The 20,412-nt window shown below is 40.9% G+C and overlaps 1 protein-coding gene across 1 annotated transcript; it reads left to right on the plus strand.

Moving 5' to 3' along the window:
- Window positions 1–11,006: 11,006 nt before the first annotated feature.
- Window positions 11,007–19,361, plus strand: LOC103695453 (pyridoxine/pyridoxamine 5'-phosphate oxidase 2). Its single transcript, XM_039121933.1, has 7 exons — window positions 11,007–11,189; window positions 11,277–11,326; window positions 11,472–11,529; window positions 11,633–11,665; window positions 12,309–12,404; window positions 18,742–18,909; window positions 19,102–19,361. The coding sequence occupies exons 1-7, from the start codon at window positions 11,088–11,090 to the stop codon at window positions 19,201–19,203; spliced, it is 609 nt and encodes a 202-aa protein (XP_038977861.1). The 5' UTR covers window positions 11,007–11,087; the 3' UTR covers window positions 19,204–19,361.
- Window positions 19,362–20,412: the final 1,051 nt, after the last annotated feature.

Below are 20,412 nucleotides of genomic sequence, written 5' to 3' on the forward strand. Positions count from 1 at the left end.
ATGTTAAAATTCTACTTTAAAGCAATAGGTCACCTACCTGGGCTCGCTTAAAAAATCCCTGCCACAGATATCACGAACCCCTGATTAAACATAAATATTAATTATTTAATTAATTAAGAAACATAATTTAAACTAATTTCAACCCCTTAAACTCCTAAGTTCATAAATCCAAGAATGGGCCCCCAAGATCAAACATATACCCTAAAATCAGAATCCTTTAAACTCAAGTCAATTGTGGCCCAAAATAGATTAGGCCCAATTGAACCAAACCGGATAACAGGTTCAGATCAGATTTCGGGCCCAACCCAAACCAGCCCACAGATCCAATCGGATTCAACTCAAACTCAATCCATCCTACTGATCACTGGTTCAATCAGACCATAACAAAACCCATTCATTCAACTCGGATCAAACCTCATTCACGGCATAGATGAAACCAGTTCACAGTTTGAACCCGGTCCAAGTCCGGTTCACAATTCAGGCACGGAATTCGATGCAAGGGGAAACACCCAAAGTTCATTTGTGTCTGGTTTGAGACAACAACCAGGCACGGAAAACGATGCAAGGAAAGCACCCAGCTGGAAGAAGAAGAAAAAGAAGGAGAAGAGGAAGAAGAAGGAGAAGAAGAAGAAGAAAGGAAGAAGGGGGGGGTGGTTCCGGTCGGCCCTCGGCGGCCGACCGTGGCCCTCGGCGGCGGCGCTCAGCCAGCGGCCGACCGTGGCCCTCGGCGGCGGCGCTCGGCCAGCCGCCGTCGGTCACCCCACGGTCACAGGCGACGGAAGGGAAGAAGAAGAGAAGAAGGAGAGAGAGAGAGGAAGAAAAGGGAGGAAAGAGAGGGAGACCGGGGCTGGAAGCCCGGCCCCCGTTCACCCACCTCCGGCCGAACCCATTTCGGCCGGATTGACCCCAGCCGGCCACCGTTGGCCGGCCGAATCCCACAAAATAAATTTCCCAAAAACAGGAAAATAAAGCCGGTTGACATCCCTCTTTCTTTTCCCTTTTAAATCTATAAAAAAAAGATAGATGGTTGTCTTCCTCACCTCCGGTCGTCGACGATGGATCCCTGGCGGCGTTGGCGGCTCCGGCGGCGACGGGGCTCCGGCGATCTTCTCAAAAGAGGGGGAAAAGAAGAGGAAGGGATGGGCTCTCAGAGAAAAGAGAAAGGAAGGGAGGGAGAGAGAGAGAGAGAGAGAGGGAGAGGGAGAGAGGGGAAGAGGGAAGAGGGGGGGGGGGGGGGTGTGCGGAGATCCCGCTGGCCGTTCGGCCGGCGTGGTCTTCGTGGGGAGACCACGATGACCCAACTGAAGTCGGCACTCCTTGCCGACTTCAGTCGGATCTTCACACTCTAACCAACTAAAAAGAAATTTCGTCCTCGAAATTAAAACATACCTCATTCCGAGAACAAGGCAGGAAACTTCTCTCTCATCTCCTCTTCCAGCTCCCAGGTAGCTTCTCTCTCACTATGATTGCTCCACTGCACTTTTACATAAGGAATCGTGCGCCTCCTCAAAACTTGGTCCTTCCTATCCACTATACGGATAGGCTGCTCAACATAAGAAAGATCTGCACGGAGCTGTAAAGGTGCCACTTCAATCACATGACTGGGATCAGCAATATACCTCCTCAACATAGAGACATGAAAAACAGAATGAACCCCCGATAAGGCAGGTGGAAGTGCCAGCTTATAAGCAACAGCTCCAACTCTCTCGAGAATCTCGAATGGTCCCACATATCTCGGGCGGAGCTTACCCCGAACTCCAAATCGCATTACCCCTTTAGAAGGGGACACTCTGAGAAAAACATGATCTCCGATTTGGAATTCCAGATCCCGCCTCCTGATATCAGCATAACTCTTCTGTCTGCTTTGAGCTGCCCGAAGTCGTTCTCTGATCAGCTGAACCTTCTCCACTATCTGCTGAATAATCTCTGGACCCAGAATTTTTCTCTCCCCCACATCATCCCAACAGATAGGTGATCTACACTTCCTACCATAGAACGCCTCATAAGGAGCCATCTGAATACTTGCCTGGTAGCTATTGTTATAAGCAAACTCTACCAACGACATGATGATCCTAAGAACCCTTCATATCAATAGAACAGGCTCTCAGCATATCCTCTAGAATCTGAATGGTCCTCTCGGACTGCCCATCTGTCTGTGGATGAAAAGTTGTACTGAAGCTAAGAGTGGTTTCCAAAGCTTTGTGCAAACTGCCCCAGAAATGAGCCACAAATCGGGAGTCTCTGTCAGACACTATAGACACTGGAACTCCATGCAGCCGCACGATCTGCTCAATGTACAACTCTGCAAATCTCTCTAGTGTCATCCCAGTCTTAAATGCTAGGAAATGTGCTAATTTGGTCAATCTGTCTACAATCACCCAGACTGAATCATTACCTCTGAGGGTACGAGGTAACCCTGACACAAAATCCATAGTAATATGCTCCCACTTCCACTCTGGGATCGGCAGGGGCTGAAGCATACCAGCTGGTCTCTGATGCTCAATCTTAACTTGCTGACAAGTTAAGCATTGAGATACAAACTGGGCAATCTCTCTCTTCATATTGTTCCACCAGAACACAACTTTCAAATCCCTATACATTTTTGTACTACCAGGATGCACTGTATATCTCGTACTGTGAGCCTCCTCCATGATTTCCTTCTTCAGACTAGGATCATCTGGAACACAAACTCTGCCAATGAACCTCAATGAGCCATCCTCATGTATATGAAAATCAGGCTGAGATCCAGACTCAACATCTTTCTTGATCTTCTGAAGCCGAGAGTCATCCACTTGCGCTGCCTTAATTCTGTCAATGAGTGTAGGCTGGACTCGCAAGTTTGCCAACTTCAAGGTAGCATCCTGCAGATATACCTCTATTTCTGCCCTCCTCAGATCCTCCAGGATATTTCTCTGAGTAGTAATCAAGGCTGCAACAATTCCTGAAGATTTTCTACTTAGAGCATCTGCTACCACATTTGCCTTCCCAGGGTGATAATGTATAGATAAATCATAATCCTTCAGCAATTCCAGCCACCTTCTCTGTCTCATATTCAGCTCCTTCTGAGTGAAGAGATATTTCAGACTTTTGTGATCAGTGAATACCTGGCATGTCTCTCCATACAAATAATGTCTCCAGATCTTTAAGGCAAACACCACAGCTGCAAGCTCAAGATCATGAGTGGGATAATTCTCTTCATAGGGCTTGAGCTGTCGGGAGGCATAAGCAATAACTTTTCCCTTCTGCATTAGTACACAACCCAAACCCTTCTTGGAAGCATCACTATAAATGGTAAAATCAGTACCGGTAACTGGTAGGGTCAGAATAGGTGCTGATACTAGACGGTGTTTCAATTCCTTGAGGCTTTTCTCACACTGATCCGACCATTCAAACTTCACTCCTTTGCGAGTGAGTCGAGTCAGGGGTCCGGCAATACTAGAGAAGCCCTCCACAAACCTTCTGTAATAACCGGCTAATCCAAGAAAGCTGCGAATCTCAGACACATTATTCGGTCTGCTCCAATCAACCACAGCTTCAATCTTCTTTGGGTCAACCATAATTCCTTTCTTAGAGATAATATGCCCCAAAAACATCACCCTGTCCAACCAAAATTCACATTTCTTTAATTTACCATACAACTGATTCTGCCTCAGAGTCTCCAAAACAATCTTCAAGTGATGCTCATGCTCTGCCTGACTCCTTGAATATATCAGAATATCATCAATAAATACTATGACAAATTTATCCGGAAAAGGCTTAAATACTCTGTTCATCAGGTCCATAAATGCTGCTGGTGCATTAGTCAAACCAAAAGGCATCACAAGAAACTCATAGTGTCCATACCTGGTACGAAAGGCAGTCTTGGCTATGTCAGACTCTTTTATCCTCAGCTGATGATATCCAAATCGAAGATCAATCTTGGAAAATACCTGAGCACCCTGAAGCTGGTCAAATAAATCATCAATCCAGGGTAGAGGGTACTTATTCTTAATAGTCACTTTATTAATTTCCCGGTAATCAATACACAGTCTCATGCTACCATCTTTCTTTCTGACAAATAATACTGGAGCACCCCAAGGAGAGACACTAGGTCGAATGAAACCTAGATCCAATAGCTCCTGTAATTGGTCCTTCAGCTCCTTTAGTTCAGCAGGGGCCATTCTATAAGGAGCTTTAGACAAAGGTGCAGTACCAGGGATTATATCAATAGCAAACTCGACATCTCTATCAGGAGGTAAGCCAGGCAGATCATCAGGAAAGACATCAGGGTACTCACTGATTACTGGTATATTCTCAATTCTCTGTTCTGACTGCTCAGAATCTGCAATTGCGGCCATAAAGATGGGAAACTCCTTTCTAAGAGATCTTATGCCCTGCATAGCAGACACTACCTGAAAAGAGACACCCCAGTCATCACCCATAAAACTGAACTCATCAATACCCGGGATCCGGAAGGTCACCCTCTTCAGAAAACAGTCTATGGTAGCGTGGTATACAGCCAACCAATCCATACCCAAGATTACATGAAAGTCATGCAGATTCATAACAATCAAATTAGCTCTCAAATCTCTACCCTCAACTAGTACTGGACAGGAAATACAGATCTGACTAACTGTCATCGTACCTCCAGCTGGAGTACTAATGCATAGTTCCCTCTCTAAGGAAGAGTAGTGTAAATCGCACTTATGCACATATGAAGATGAGATAAAAGAATGCGTAGCACCAGAATCAAATAACACATAAGCATAAGTGGAAGATACCAACAGTGTACCTGTCACTACAGTGTTGGATGCCTGAGCATACTGCTGGGTCAGTGCATAAACTCGTCCCTGGGTACGAGATCCTCCTCCCCTTTGCTGCCTGGGGACAGCTGACTGGGTAGCCTGTACTGGAGTGAAGGAAGTCTGTCGTTGAGGAGCTATAGAACTCGGTGGCCTCTGCGTAGATCTAGTACGAGGACAACTGGAAGTCTGAGGGCACTCAACTATCCGGTGGCCCTGCTGACCACACCTAAAACATGCCCCAATACCAGGCCGTGTCTGAAGACACTCAACAGCTCTATGTCCAGTCTGGCCACACCTGAAGCACACTCCTGATATCCCCCTGTGATCCGGTGCAGTCCTCCTATATAGAACTCGCTGCCCTGCTCCTGGGCGGAACTGCATAGGTCGGCGCAGATGCCGCTCACCGTCAGAATCAAAGTCCCTGGTCCTCTTCGACTTCCCTTTCTGAGCATCCTGTGTCTCCTTCCAGATGATCTCCATATTTTTAGCTCTGTCAACTAGGTCATCATAATCAGTCGAGTGAACAGCAGCTAAACCCTGACGCAGGCGAGGCCTCAGTCCTTCCTCAAATCTACTCATCCTAGATTTAGGGTCTTGGACAAGAGATGGTGCAAAACGGGACAACCGATCAAACTCAGCCTCATAGTCCTCCACAGTCATACTCCCCTGAGAGAGGCTCAGAAACTCCCTCTCCAGCTCCCTGATATGACTGGAAGGGAAATACTTGGAGTAGAAGGCCATGCGGAATCCCGGCCAGGTCACAGATCCTGCATCCTGCATCATGGTCCTCTCTACAGACTCCCACCAATGATGAGCCCGGTCCTGAAGCATATAGGTGGCAAATCTGACCTTCTCCTCCTCAGTACAACCCATGGCCCTGAAGGCCTTCTCCATCTCATCTATCCAACATTCGGCCTCTTGGGGATCGGTAGTTCTCTTGAAGGCCGAAGGAGCCAACTTCCTGAACTCTGCTATACTCCTCCCCTGATCTGAAGAACTAGCAGAGGGAAATAGCTGCTGTGGTCCCCTCTGCTGCCGAACTAACCCAACAACCTCTCTGATCAGCTCCATCACCTGGGTCGGTCCTCCCATCCTGCTCTCCTGGCCATGATCTGGTCCATCCAGTACTGTCTGATCAGTCTCGTCCTCCTGGACTCTCTCAGTCGGATGAGAAGTGACTGGATCACTCCCGATAGTCTCGATCAGGCGGCGAGGTGCCACACGTGCACGGCGGGGCGGCATGCTGATACATACACAAGTAACACAATATCAGGGTTAGATCCATCCACTGTAAGATTTTCTACCCCACTATCATTTCTTCACATGTGTCCCTATATTTCTAAGTTTTTTTTTTTCCGAATAACACATCATTAGTGTTAGATCCACCCACCCATAAGATTTTCTACCCCACTCTCATTTCTTCACATGTGTCCCTATATTCCTAAGTTTTTTTTTAATTTATTATTATTTATTATTATATTTATTATGATTCTGTTATAATGTTCCTAGTGATCTTTAACCTATGCTCTGATACCAATAGATCTGTCACGCCCCGAACTCGGGGCCCGGGGCGCGAGCAGACGCCACCTGCAGGGCGGACTCCGCAGGCACGCAAGGCAGATAAATCAGATTCAACATCAATAACTAAATAAAGATAAATTCCAGTTTTCATATCAAATGTCCACATATATACATAAGACAAAAGAAAATCCATATCTACTAGCTAACTACATCATGATCTCTCCATCCCATAATTCCTACAATCATATGTCATCACCTGCAAAAATGTAAATAGTAGGAGTGAGCTAACAGCTCGGTAGGCAACATCATGCAATAAAGTCATCATATAACATGTCATGATGCATATAAAAAGCAGCTAAAACTCATGAATCCAAAAATTCATACGACAATCCGTAAACCCGATCCGAGACTCAAAATAACTCAACCGCATGACTACGGCCACATCACCCAGTGGCATGGTTACACCGAAGTGCCAATACAACTCTCCGAAGAGCCGCTCCACTGAGCCAACGCACCACTGTGCCGCACCCCCTGGTGCCAAACTCACGCTCCACTGAGCCGCTCCGAAGAGCAAAATGCACCCCTGTGCCGCCACTATTCTATCACCGGTGGTCGCGGTGTCGGAACTAGTTCATCAGTACAAGTCGACAGGGCCAACGTATCATCCCATTGGCGGGGCCTAGACTATAGTCACGCGGATTTTAAAAGTCAACAAATTGACTTTCCAACTCAAGTCATGAACAAACTCCCAATAGTACAGTACATAACAGTTTATGAAATTAAATATTTAATTCTAAATCTAACAATAATGCTAATAATAAATCAATAAATCAACAAATGCAAGATACATGTTAAAATTCTACTTTAAAGCAATAGGTCACCTACCTGGGCTCGCTTAAAAAATCCCTGCCACAAATACCACGAACCCCTGATTAAACATAAATATTAATTATTTAATTAATTAAGAAACATAATTTAAACTAATTTCAACCCCTTAAACTCCTAAGTTCATAAATCCAAGAATGGGCCCCCAAGATCAAACATATACCCTAAAATCAGAATCCTTTAAACCCAAGTCAATTGTGGCCCAAAATAGATTAGGCCCAATTGAACCAAACCGGATAACAGGTTCAGATCAGATTTCGGGCCCAACCCAAACCAGCCCACAGATCCAATCGGATTCAACTCAAACTCAATCCATCCTACTGATCACTGGTTCAATCAGACCATAACAAAACCCATTCATTCAACTCGGATCAAACCTCATTCACGGCATAGATGAAACCAGTTCACAGTTTGAACCCGGTCCAAGTCCGGTTCACAATTCAGGCACGGAATTCGATGCAAGGGGAAACACCCAAAGTTTATTTGTGTCTGGTTTGAGACAACAACAAGGCACGGAAAACGATGCAAGGAAAGCACCCAGCTGGAAGAAGAAGAAGAAGAAAAAGAAGGAGAAGAGGAAGAAGAAGGAGAAGAAGAAGAAAGGAAGAGGGGGGGGGGTGGTGGTTCCGGTCGGCCCTCGGCGGCCGACCGTGGCCCTCGGCGGCGGCGCTCGGCCAGCCGCCGTCGGTCACCCCACGGTCACAGGCGACGGAAGGGAAGAAGAAGAGAAGAAGGAGAGAGAGAGAGGAAGAAAAGGGAGGAAAGAGAGGGAGACCGGGGCTGGAAGCCTGGCCCCCGTTCACCCACCTCCGGCCGAACCCATTTCGACCGGATTGACCCCGGCCGGCCACCGTCGGCCGGCCGAATCCCACAAAATAAATTTCCCAAAAACAGGAAAATAAAGCCGGTTGACATCCCTCTTTCTTTTCCCTTTTAAATCCATAAAAAAAAGATAGATGATTGTCTTTCTCACCTCCGGTCGTCGACGATGGATCCCCGGCGGCGTTGGCGGCTCCGGCGGCGACGGGGCTCCGACGATCTTCTCAAAAGAGGGGAAAAAGAAGAGGAAGGGATGGGCTCTCAGAGAAAAGAGAAAGGGAGGGAGAGAGAGAGAGAGAGAGAGATCAGGGAGAGGGAGAGAGGGGAAGAGGGAAGAGGGGGGGGGGGTGTGCGGAGATCCCGCTGGCCGTTCGGCCGGCGTGGTCTTCGTGGGGAGACCACGATGACCCAACTGAAGTCGGCACTCCTTGCCGACTTCAGTCGGATCTTCACATCTTTTGCCAGAGATTTATGGGTTATGCACCTGCCACTGAAGATTAAATGTTTCATGCGGCTCTATCGGAAAAACAAGCTCAATACAAAAGAGATTTTGGGGAAAAAGTAGGGAAAGTCATTGGAGGGTGTGTTTTCTGCAAGGCTAGAGAATCAATTGATCATCTCCTTATTAGCTGCCCATTTGCCAAGGATATTTGGGAGGCAAAATGTCTTTTCTATTTGATGAAGAGGGAGGCAGAGCCGCCGGGCCTTTATTAGAAAAGAGAGCTCATGAAAACTATTTACAAAGAGTTTGCAAGTAAGAAAAACACAAAAGAGTAATAGAAGTTTTTTTAAAAAAATAGTAGTTTATAAGTAGACCTGTTAAACCATTCAACAACAAACCGAACAATTTCATAAATGGTTTTAAAGATCTCTGTAGCTTCAATGTACAACTGCAGAAGCCCTGTATCCTTAGGTGAATCAGTCTTTTTTTAAATAAGAGAAATTAATGTCTCCTAAAATGCTGCGCCAATCATGGGAAGTTTGAGATGAGAATCTAACATCTCCGCTGAACATCACCACCGAGCAAGTTTGATTCCTTCTTTCTTTTCCAAAGGATCAACAGCCAAATATTCGCGTGACCATCATGGCTGTCTCTTCGGCTTCCTGGAATGAGAGATTCTGGAGTTTTCCTTAACCGATCTGCATCCCTGAACTCAATTGCTCTGAACGAACTGAATTTTCTCAATGACTGGTCGGTGCTGTGCCAAAATATGTATCTTCCAACCTTCACATGCAAGTTTTAGTTTTTTGTACCAAAAAAATGTTTTAGTTTTTTGAACTCTCTTTAGGAGTGGCGACCCTATATTCTCCTCCATTTCCTTAATGAAATATGGTGGAGATTTGCTCCTCCATTTTCTTGAAGAAGAAATTATGTTAAAGAAGCTGTACTCTTAAGCAAAAAAAAAAAAAGAAGCTGTACTCGAAGCATGATGAACTTTGATAGTTTCTTCATGAATTTGCCAAAGGCTTACACAAATTGTTTGCTTGAAAGCGTCGAAATGCATAGGCCTCGCAATGGGTGTAACAATATTTTCAAATATATAATTATCAGAGACTGAATTCAAGGCATGGGATGGTTTTAATGAAAGGAAGAAAACTGGAATTCTTTTGGACTTGTTACCAGGAATCTGCAGCTATGCGCAGAGATCTCCGCCTGTATCAAGAGACATGCACACGGTGAATTCTAGAGCGCGATAAATGTCACCATTTTTTGAAAAAAAAAGAAGAAGACACCATTAGGTTGAAATCTTACACCAGTCTCGCACGGGAACTTTCTAACTCACAGGGAGAACACGTTTCGGTGCCGAAAAATAGGGATGCAATTGGGTCGAGTCAGACTAGATCATGAGTGACCCAATCCAATTTAATTTTTTATTTGGGTTCTAATATTGGACCCCAACCTAACCCAATAGAAGATTGGGTCGAATCCATGGCTAAAATTTCTGACCCAATATATTCATGTCGGATTGGATCCATGTATAATCCGGTCCTAACCTAAAAAATTCGAATCCAGATCAAGTTTGAGTTGGTCAGTCTTGGAAGTGGTGAAGCGAGGGCTGGGTTGTCCGATTGATTGAGTCCGCACCGAATCCGTATACTTATCATTCCCTATGCTTAGTTTCTTTTGCAATGAGTAAAAACTATAGAAAGCAGGTTATGCAGGACCATATAAGTGAAAGTGCCCAAGCATCTAGGATTGATGTCATCACAAACTAACCTAATAATAGTAGGCTCAATCTTGTTAGCTACAAAAATTTTTTTCTATTCATGTAAACAATATTTTTTTTTAGCAGAAAAGAAGTGTATCTATACTAATCCTTTTTATTAAGCATTGATAACTCTTGAATTTGTTAGAATGCATCTACTACTATTTTTTCTAAACATACTACTAAAAAAACATACATGGGCTAATATGGGAAATATAGCTTTGATAATGATACATAACAAAGTTCAACAGCTGCAAAAGACTCATCATGAATCCATCTTCTTCCATATGAAAAAAATTATACTTTATTTTATCTTCATTAGACTGGACTTCCTTCTTAGGTGAACAATATTCGCATTTAATATAACCAACCTAAGTCTTAATGTAAAATTCATGACATTCGATAGTACACAAAAATAGTCTCTTCATTCCTCTCGTCCTCAAATATAAGAAGAGATTAGAGGAATAGAGAGTTAGAGATCCTTAAGCATCCCAACGGGCTCTAATAGTATACCAGGTTCGAGTCGAGTCATTGGGTAAGAAACCCAAAATTGCTCCCAAAATTAAATGCGTTAGGATGGAATTTAGTAAACCCAAATTCGATCCGAAAAATAGAATGAGTTCAATTTTAGAACCGGATCTAGCTTCACTCGTTCTTGAAATTAGGTTGGACTGGGTCTAAACGGATTGGCCGAATTAGGTCACAAGTCAACCCTGCCCGTTTTGCAGCGTGGAAGGCACGTGCGGTACACCCCGTTACCGGGCCGAGTAGCCCGATAAGGTGACGTCGATCGTCATCAAAACACGGCGACCAGACACTGGCTTTCCTGCCTTCGATCCCTTGGACCGCTATTTCCAAGAAAGAATCGATCATGGCCGGCGGGACGGCGTCGGCTTCGGCGCCTTGGAAGACCCTCCTCCTCAAAGCCTTGGACTCCAACTCCCACCTCAAACACTCCGCCTTCTTCCAACTCGTACCCCTCTCTCTCTCTCTCTCTCTCTCTCTCTCTCTCTCTCTCGCTCTCTCGATAACGGGTTCCAAATTGTTCGTTATCTTCCAGGCAACGGTCGGCTCGAATGGCAGACCTGCGAATCGGACCATGGTCTTCAGGTCTCTCTGTTCTTCATTTAATATATATATATATATATATATATATATATATATATATATATATATATATATATATATATATATATATATATATATATAATTAAGGGTTTGGGGATTTACCATTTCCATTCTTTGTTTTGGTCAGAGGATTCCAGGAGAATTGCGATAAGATTCAGATCAATACGGACGCTCGGAGCAGCAAGGTAGAATTAATTCGAAAAAGTTTCTTTTTTGGGACCGATATTTGACTGGGCGAGAGGAGTTCGATTTTGAGGTACTTGTTCTTGATCCTGTGGATTTTGACAGATTGAGGACATCAAGTATTGCTCTTTCGGGGAGGTAAGGTAATTGCTTTTCTGGGGTGTATGTTTCTTCTTTTTTTATTGGTTTCTGTTGGAATAACTTGTCTTATATTCTACTAAGCATGTAAAACGTGCTTTTTCTTTTTAAAACAAATCTTTTATTCGTCAAAAATTAACCACCACTGTCTTAGCGGTAAAGTGCATAAAGTCCTAAATCAGTGGCGTCTTTATCTTTTTTATATTATTCCATATTAAAGTCAGTGTTGTTGCCATTGCCAACTTTAATGCACACTCTGGGATAGGTCATGAGGATAAAAAAGGTAGAAATTTGTCAAACTACTTTGCAGTAGCTTTCAGTTACCGCGCCACCAGACTAGCATGATAAAGGAGAAGGCCAAATCGTAGTATAAAGAAATGTACATTTTTTATGCTTTAGTCCCTTTTGATAATGCATAGTAGCATTCTCCAAGAAGCTCAAGTCCATGAATTAAAAGAGTCATAATGTCAGTTCTTTTAAAACTTAGATTGCTATGTATACAAATATAGTTTTTACTATTAGGTTGGGTATTGGAAGTCAATATTCCCTGTTTATGCCTGTTTAATCAATTAAATTTTATGTGGACTCGTATTTAAGAATTGAGGTCCTTTCTTAGGTCCTGACAATGTTTGGATGCTTGTAGATATGTTGGTATTTCACAGACTCTTGGGAGCAGTTCCGCATCAGTGGAAGGATTGATATCATTAATGGGTCAAATTTGGACCCTTTGAAGCTTCAGGTTAGATTGCTTGATATCCACAGTTGTGATCTATGTAACAAGGAAGCTATTAACAAATTTGCTGAATTGTGTATGGGATCCATGATCATTGAGAGTGCATGGTTTTCCTGCTTTTTATTTTGAAAGTGCTGCATTATTGTATTGCTTTGTGGAATTTTATTGGATATGTTTCTTAGTTGTCTATGATTCTGTTAGGGACATTTCTTTGTTGTCTACACTTTTGTTGACTGATGTTGGAATGGCTATGGACCAAGGTTCACCGAACTGGTACCGAGATCCATACCGGTCAACGCCCGGTATGGTTTGGTATCGGTTCCATATGGTTCCAGCTAGATCCAATTGGGTTCCGGGCCCTAGGTGGCCGGATCCGTTTTCTAATGGCGAACTAACTTGGTTCGGGCTGAACCGGCCGGTTTGGCTTAGTTCAGCAGTCACTGCTCTGGACTCAAAAATATTTTTACTAAGAAAAAAGAGCAGCCTTAAATAGTTTGAACAGAAGGCATCTGAATTCCTCCTATGACACTGCCTAATGCCATTTGAGTTGCCATCTTTTGTCAAAACATGAGGTTGTAAAGTACCATCCATTACAGCAAGCAAAATGCACTGGTCAAAAGATGAGATTCTTGTCCATAGATTATTGGACACAAGGTGGAGAAGTATATCAAGCCCCTTGAGTAGACTTTTGGCTTTCCTTCATCAATATATTGCAATCTCATGTAACTGAAAGCAAAAATGCAACTCACAGTTCACAAATCTATTTATATATGCAAATATTTCTTTCAATGTTGTTCAGGTGATTTTGGTTTCATGTTATCACTCTCTTTCTGTATTTTTTCCATGACTTTCGCACAAAGCAAAGAGATAGGTTTGTTATGGAGTAAGGTGGCTGTATGTCGAATCTCTCTTTGGATTTTTTTCCTGCTTCCTATTCCACTAGTTTGTCCACTTTCAACCTGTTGCATCATTATCGTGGTATTATCCATGATGCTCAGCATTGAATTAAGTGATACATCTCTTTTTTACTTTGTCAAACCATACAAGCTATACTGCTACAGGTTAGCAGAGTACTTGAATGTTCTTCTTTCCATTACTTGACACAATCTTCTTCCCTGCTTATTATTGTTTATTCAGTTTGATCAAACTCCTTGTAGTAAATAGGTGGTTTTCTTTATAGATGCGCTTCATTGATGACTTTAAGCTACCTGACTTTATCTTGTATGCCACTTTTTGATGTTTATCTCATATATTACAACTTAACAGTCAAAATATTCTTCTTTGAAAGTGATTTTATCTCCTTCTAAAGTATCTTGACACCACAATCTCCCATTGCAGTTGTCATCTTCCACATTTCCGAGTTAATTATTGTTGCTAAGAGATAATAGCATTGCATTCTTAATTCTGTGCATGTGCTTTTCATGTTTACTTTTGTTCTTCGACAGTTTTGGGCCAACCTTACCTAGGTTATCTTATATAACTCGCTTCCTGTATTAATTTTGGTTATATTTTCTATTAGTGCTTCACTTTTCTATTGCATATTGGCACCATCACACTCATAAGTCTACATTGCCTTGTCCATCTACTCTCCAAATTATTACTAATTTGCTGCCTGCCTGTGTTCAATTAAGATACAAACCTGAGATCATGAAGATGCTGGTGTAGCTTTTGCTTGATGCCTCTAATTATTTACATATCATCATTTGGAGAGTCCTATATTAATATTTTCTGCCTATGCCTCTTTATTTTGCATCATTTGCTTTTGCATCTTCAGTTTGTCAGTCCCTTCTCCACTTACTTGGCTTTCACTTTTCTCTTGTTAATTCTTTGAGCCTATTACCTCATATGGTTCCCTGGCACCATTATATAACCTTTATGGATTGACCTTTTTTATAGTCTATACTTATTTCTAAGCACCTTTATAAAAACCTTTTGAGCTCTTATTGTTCTTCCCTATGACCTTTCTCCATTGATGCTTTCCTATGTGCAACCCTATCGATGGCTATCAAGTCGACTATGGAAGATGTACTCCAGATTGTGATGGCCTTCTTTAAATGGTTCATGCTCTTCGTAACGTTAGTTCAGACTTGCCATGAATCACTTCGTCAGGAGATTCATTACTACCATTAGGTATCTCAATCTAATAAATGGTAATTAGCCATGACCAAGGTGCCTCTGAAATTTCAGCAAATTCACACGTAGGACCTTGTTCCCTCTCATGTGAGAATGCTCTTGCCAGTTGAGAAGTATTGCATTCAACATTGCAACCATTCACTTACAATTCAGGATGTACCCTTGCAGGTAAGATAAGTATATATCTCACAATAATATGCAGTGATTGATTATGCAAAATATAATAACTAACCATCTTATATGTGGACCACATCTCTCTCTCCTCTTAATATCATGGACAATAAAGGAAAGTTTTTCTTCTTTATACTGAAAGTCTGTATGAGCCTTGGTAGGTAAGGTTGCTCCATTTTGACCTGGGTATCACAGGTTCGAAACATGGAAATAGTCTAATTGATTAGACCTAGAATGGCTCCCAACAACTTGGCTGTACATTCTAAGTACATCTCATCAAGTAATTACTAGTGAATTTTTGAAGATAGGTGTACAAGAATGGTCACTTCAAAGGTTTAAATTGTAATTATACACTCTTATTGCTGGTATTGTGGTTTGTTAGTGAATGCATTTCTTCTTATATGAACAAGAATAATTCTTTTCTTCATGATTATCTTGACGGTGAGGTTTATATATAGCTTTTTAATATCTCATGTTGTAGTGTTTGTTATTTCATTCTGCTTTCTATTGCTCTTCATGCCTTTTTTTCAGAGTTCTCATCAATCCTCCTTTGCCTTTGACACTTTTACTGTGACCTCATTATCTTGTTATAGCATATAAATAATGAATGTTGATAGTTCCTAGTACGAAACTCCTCCAAGTAGTACATTGGACAAAGGATTAAACCCAACTTCTTTGCCTAATTTTTTCTTGTCTCATCGTTGCCTTTTCGAATTATTCATTATGGATATTTATTATGCATGTCAGAACTGATCATTGTGTGTATAATGTGGTTATGTTATGCTGATAATGTTAGTTTGCTTAATCCTGCTGACGGAAAGCTCATGACATACCTACTATGTATATTCTTTAGTGGGTGGTCTGCTACGGTCATGAAACTCCGATTAACAACATTGTGCATCATATATCATATGGCTGGCGAGCTTATCAGTGCCCCTTGTTTCTCTCATCTTGCCACTATGCTTATGAAATTCCAATTAACAACATTGTACATGCTATCATATGGCAGGCGAGCTTATCAATGCCCCTTCTTTCTCTCATCATGCCAGTATGGTGTCTGCTTCCATACTTCGTGGTCCATTTAGTGCTCTTTTCTTTTCCCGAGTGCTATCCTCTTTCCTTCCCTCTTAGCTGGAGTTTAATATTTATATTGACACCAACTTGGACAGCAATCATACATGCTTTCTTTTGGTACTAATTTTACATCTTTCAAGACTTTTGGTTGTGTGACAAGGAACAACTTATTTTATCTTGCTTTAGTGCTACAGCCAAATAGTATTTGATGTCCCACATCACAGTTTGGAAATTTTCCTTCTTTCTTACTCCTGCTTCTCTCTAAACAGCTAACCAAACCACTTTCATAATTGTCAAAATTCTGGATCTTTGTGAGTGAATCAAGCCAATTGACATTGACCATCACTTCTACCAAAAATTATCTTTCTTTCTAATATGTAATCTACAGTTGATACTGCATGCTTGAAGTACTCAGGGAGTATGTGGTTTATGGTCTGCCATGAGTTTAAAATAGGGGGTTATGAATGTTGGAAGTATTGGTTGGAATGGTAAAGTTGCGTAAGTATATATCCATCTATGCTTATCAGCTCGTGTATATTATTAATAATTCAGGAATATGTATGAGTGGGTATAATATAATGCAAATGTAAATTCAGTAGTACCGATCATGGAAATGGATAATTATATTCATCACACTATATCATCTAGTTGCAAATCACGTTAAAGTTTGTAGAAATCTTTAAGTTGCAATGATAGATTTATAATCTTGCACATATTTTGAATTATGAAACCATCATCATTGCTTGGCTTATATCCTGGGTCCAAAACTATTTTCCAAAACAATGACTAAGCAAATTATATATAATCTATAGACCCTGTCAAGTGTTAGGGTAGCTGCATATGATGGCATACGTGGCACATTGGTGGTGCTTACTTTAAGGAAACTCATTGTTTCCAAACTTTCAATAACAAAAAACACAAACACCATGGGCATACTCTCCTTAAGGAATCACGTTGAGTAGTTCAGATTTTATTATCCCTCGAGATGAAAATGCTATAGAATTTTTTATGTTCATTCCATAGGATGAAACCTGACACTCTGGGTAAAAAAAAAAAATCCTTCAGTCTTTCGATCTTATCTTGCATTTGGATATAAATGGACACATAAACCCCAAAATCAAAGGGTATAGATGTGCAGCTCCAAAGGCCATTGAGTGAACCCAATTATTCACTTCTCATGAAGGGTATAGGTCTTTTAAACCCAACACCAAATCATAAGAAACCCAAAGTGCTTTCTTCAAGTCTCAACATCTTAACCTTAGAATCCATTTCGCTCCTATCATTTACTTTCTTATACCCTAAAACCCATTTTCAGATACCCCAAACCTATGCCTTGTCGAGTGCATCAAGCTAGGTGATATCAAAAGTATATAAATCAAAGCATGCTTCCATGGAGAGCAACAAATCACATCCTAAAGACCACAAAGCCACATGTTCTTATCCCTAAATCCCCTACAAAATAAGATTTTTAACACTATCCACCCTTCGACCTATCCTTTATCCCACTCACTATCCTCACCATGACGATATAAACCTTCTCACATTCTCCCTTCTCTCTGTCCCACCCCATACTCCTCTCCATCTCCTTGCAAGAGCTCATGTTGCTCCAGCCATCCACTATCCTTTTGTTTTGTTCTTATGGCACCCCTGTGTTCCAAACCCATGTCACCTGCAACCAAGGCCAAAGAATATAAGGAAGGGTGTGGAGTATAAGTTGTATAACATGCACGCAATGTGTGTGTGGGTGTGGACTACAACACGCATGCGATGCACGTGTGCATGAGAGAGAGACAGAGAGAGAGAGGTAGGGGACATTACCTTCGTACTTAGGTTGGAGGCAGTTGTGATAAGGAAGGGTGATGTTCACAAGGTAGGTTGGGCGTACTCTAGAAGATAGAAGGAAAACCAGGAAGAGAAAAGAATGGGGCACATGAGAGAGTTGCAATGGGGAAAAATCAATGTCTGTCAAATGAGAACTTTCTTTATCTTTTGTTCTTAGTTTTTTTTAGCATTTTCTTTTTAATCCAATGATTTGCTATCTATAACAATTGTTCCTACCCATCATAGTATTTCATAAACACAAGTAAGAAATCCTTTGGGTCTAGAAGATTTTTCTTTGCTTTTCGAGTTAGGCCCTGAACAGAAAACCACAAATACCATCTAGGTAATGTTGTAACCTGTCTTATTAGGCTTAATTTTCATATAAAGTTGACTATGACCATATTTGATCGAGCAACTAATACATTATAGATTTGAAGTATAATTTTACCCTTTTTTTTTGCTTACGGAAATACCAGGCATCTCAAATTGTCAGTGGTGGGCATATTTCGCTTATAGAGTCCACTGTTTATGATCTGGATGAACTAATTGGTATCAAAAGAGGAAGAATAGAGGGCGAGGCAATTTTCATACCAAAATTTTATAATTTATTCATATATTCTCTTTCTCTTAATGTCATAGTACCTAGTAAAATTTTAACACCTGCTAGTCATGCTACTTACCCCTGCAACCATGAAATCTGCTTATGACTCTAAGTGAGTATGGTTGTATCTTTAGTGGTGGTAGAGTCGCCACCCTAAAGAAGACTTTCTATCAATAGCTTTGATTACTCTATACTAAGTTTTCTTTTTCACCTTTAGTTTTTTTATTTCAAACTATCTATCAGTTGTTGAGAAACCACTTATTGTTTAGTTGACATATGCAGGTGAAATTTTTTATTCCCCATATGTCTAAGTTTATTTAAATTTAATTGTTTAAAGTTTTAGCAGCTTAAATTAGGCTGAAAATAGAAGCCTTCTCACTTTGTACCTTGCCCTTTTCTGAAAAGCCCCATGGATTATGTTGCAGAGCTTATCCAGACTTCTTCATTTTGTGTAACTAAAAAGAAGAAATTAATTTCAGTGCCCAATGATTTAGTTGGTTATTAATATCTACTGAAATCATCAATCAATATTCATTTATGCAGCAGAGACAGAAAGCTTGGTTTGCAAGTTCCCCAAAGTCAAGATTACAGTACCTAGGACCTATACCTGGTCTTCCAGTTATTACTGAAAATCCTGGAGCAGAGAATCAACTTGATCCATCCACTGGCCCAGTTGATGCATTCTGTCTTTTAATTCTTGACCCAGAACAGGTTAGATTGTCAACAAGGATTTGTTTTCTTTGTTTTTTTCCCCCCATTAATTATGCTACATCATGCATTTATGGGCTTCACATGTTTTTCGTGAAAATAAGTGTGCTCTGATGTGATAGAGTAATTTGCATTCATCTAACGTGACATCTTCCTGAATCTCTCCGACTGTACTTTTGGCTATTTTGTTCTCAGGTTGACTATTTAAATCTGAAAAGCAATGAAAGGTTAATGTTCACATCCAGGCCAAGTGCGAATGGTTGCAAAGTTTGGATATTTCAGAAAGTCAACCCATAATAATTTAATAGAAATTATGTGTCTTCCTAATCTCAGATCTTGGTGCTTATTTGCATAAAGTTGGATGAAAGTGAATTATTTTAAACAGGTGCTTTTTTCAACTCTGATGATTCTTCTGGACGCTATTTTTATACAAGATCACTTTGATATTCAGTTCATTTTGTGATGATCCCTAGTTTATTATACCTTGTTATTCTGTTATAATAGAATTTGCCTATCTTCTCCAGTTCTCTTTCCTACTTATGACCGTATCATCATATCCTCCTTTAAAATAAAAATCCATATAGATGTATGGTGACCAAAAGAGTTGATTCTGTATGAGCTTCCATCCAGAGTTCTTTGTTATGCATGCAGTGAGCTTGTTTCAGCTACAACATGTGAACAAAATTTATGTTGACCGCCGGAGTAATTAGTATCTGTGTATGTTTTAGCCAAACCTACTGAAGTTGTACGGAAGCAAAGTATGGTCCATAGTATTTCAAATGGCATACTAGATTCTTCAGTCACAAAAATATATTCTTTAAAGTGATTTAAGCTTTCACTTTTTTTATAGTGTAGTGGATGGAAGTTCTATATGTACAACAATTGAACAATCCCACACCTATGGCCACACTTTAAGGCATTTGGGAGCTTCATCAATTTACTTGTGCTAGCGCTTTCATATACACTTGCAATTATCAATGTGTTTGAAGTTAAAATTTATAAATCACTAATAAATTAGTACTTAACAACATAGCAGATTTCTGTAATTTTTTATGGAGGATGAAGAATGTCAATAAATATTTTATTTGATATTTCTTTATTTCCATAGTAAAACTAATATAAACAATTTGGGTTTTTTCCTTTAACGTTGTTCCCATATCTCCTTTTTTCCTGTTCCAGATCAGACACTTTGATTTGCATCCGGATTTAATTGTTCATCCATGATGCAAACTAGGATTCAGCAAAAGAAAATTTTAGCTGCATGCATTACATGACACATTTATTAAATGCATGCCATACTATACATACAGCACTTGGCTACTTACACGATTAAACCCACTTTTGAATTAATGTACTGTAACTTCTTGTCTATACAGAAGGTTTGTTTTCCTTTTGGCGCTTCTTTCCAAAAGGATGAAAGATGGTAAAACGATTTCAAAGTAGTATCCAACATCATTCCCTCTTTGCAATACTTTGTTTTACAGATCTTCCGCTAGTCTGAATGAC

This window comes from Phoenix dactylifera, chromosome 2 (assembly GCF_009389715.1).
Source record: "Phoenix dactylifera cultivar Barhee BC4 chromosome 2, palm_55x_up_171113_PBpolish2nd_filt_p, whole genome shotgun sequence".
Lineage (NCBI taxonomy): Eukaryota > Viridiplantae > Streptophyta > Magnoliopsida > Arecales > Arecaceae > Phoenix > Phoenix dactylifera.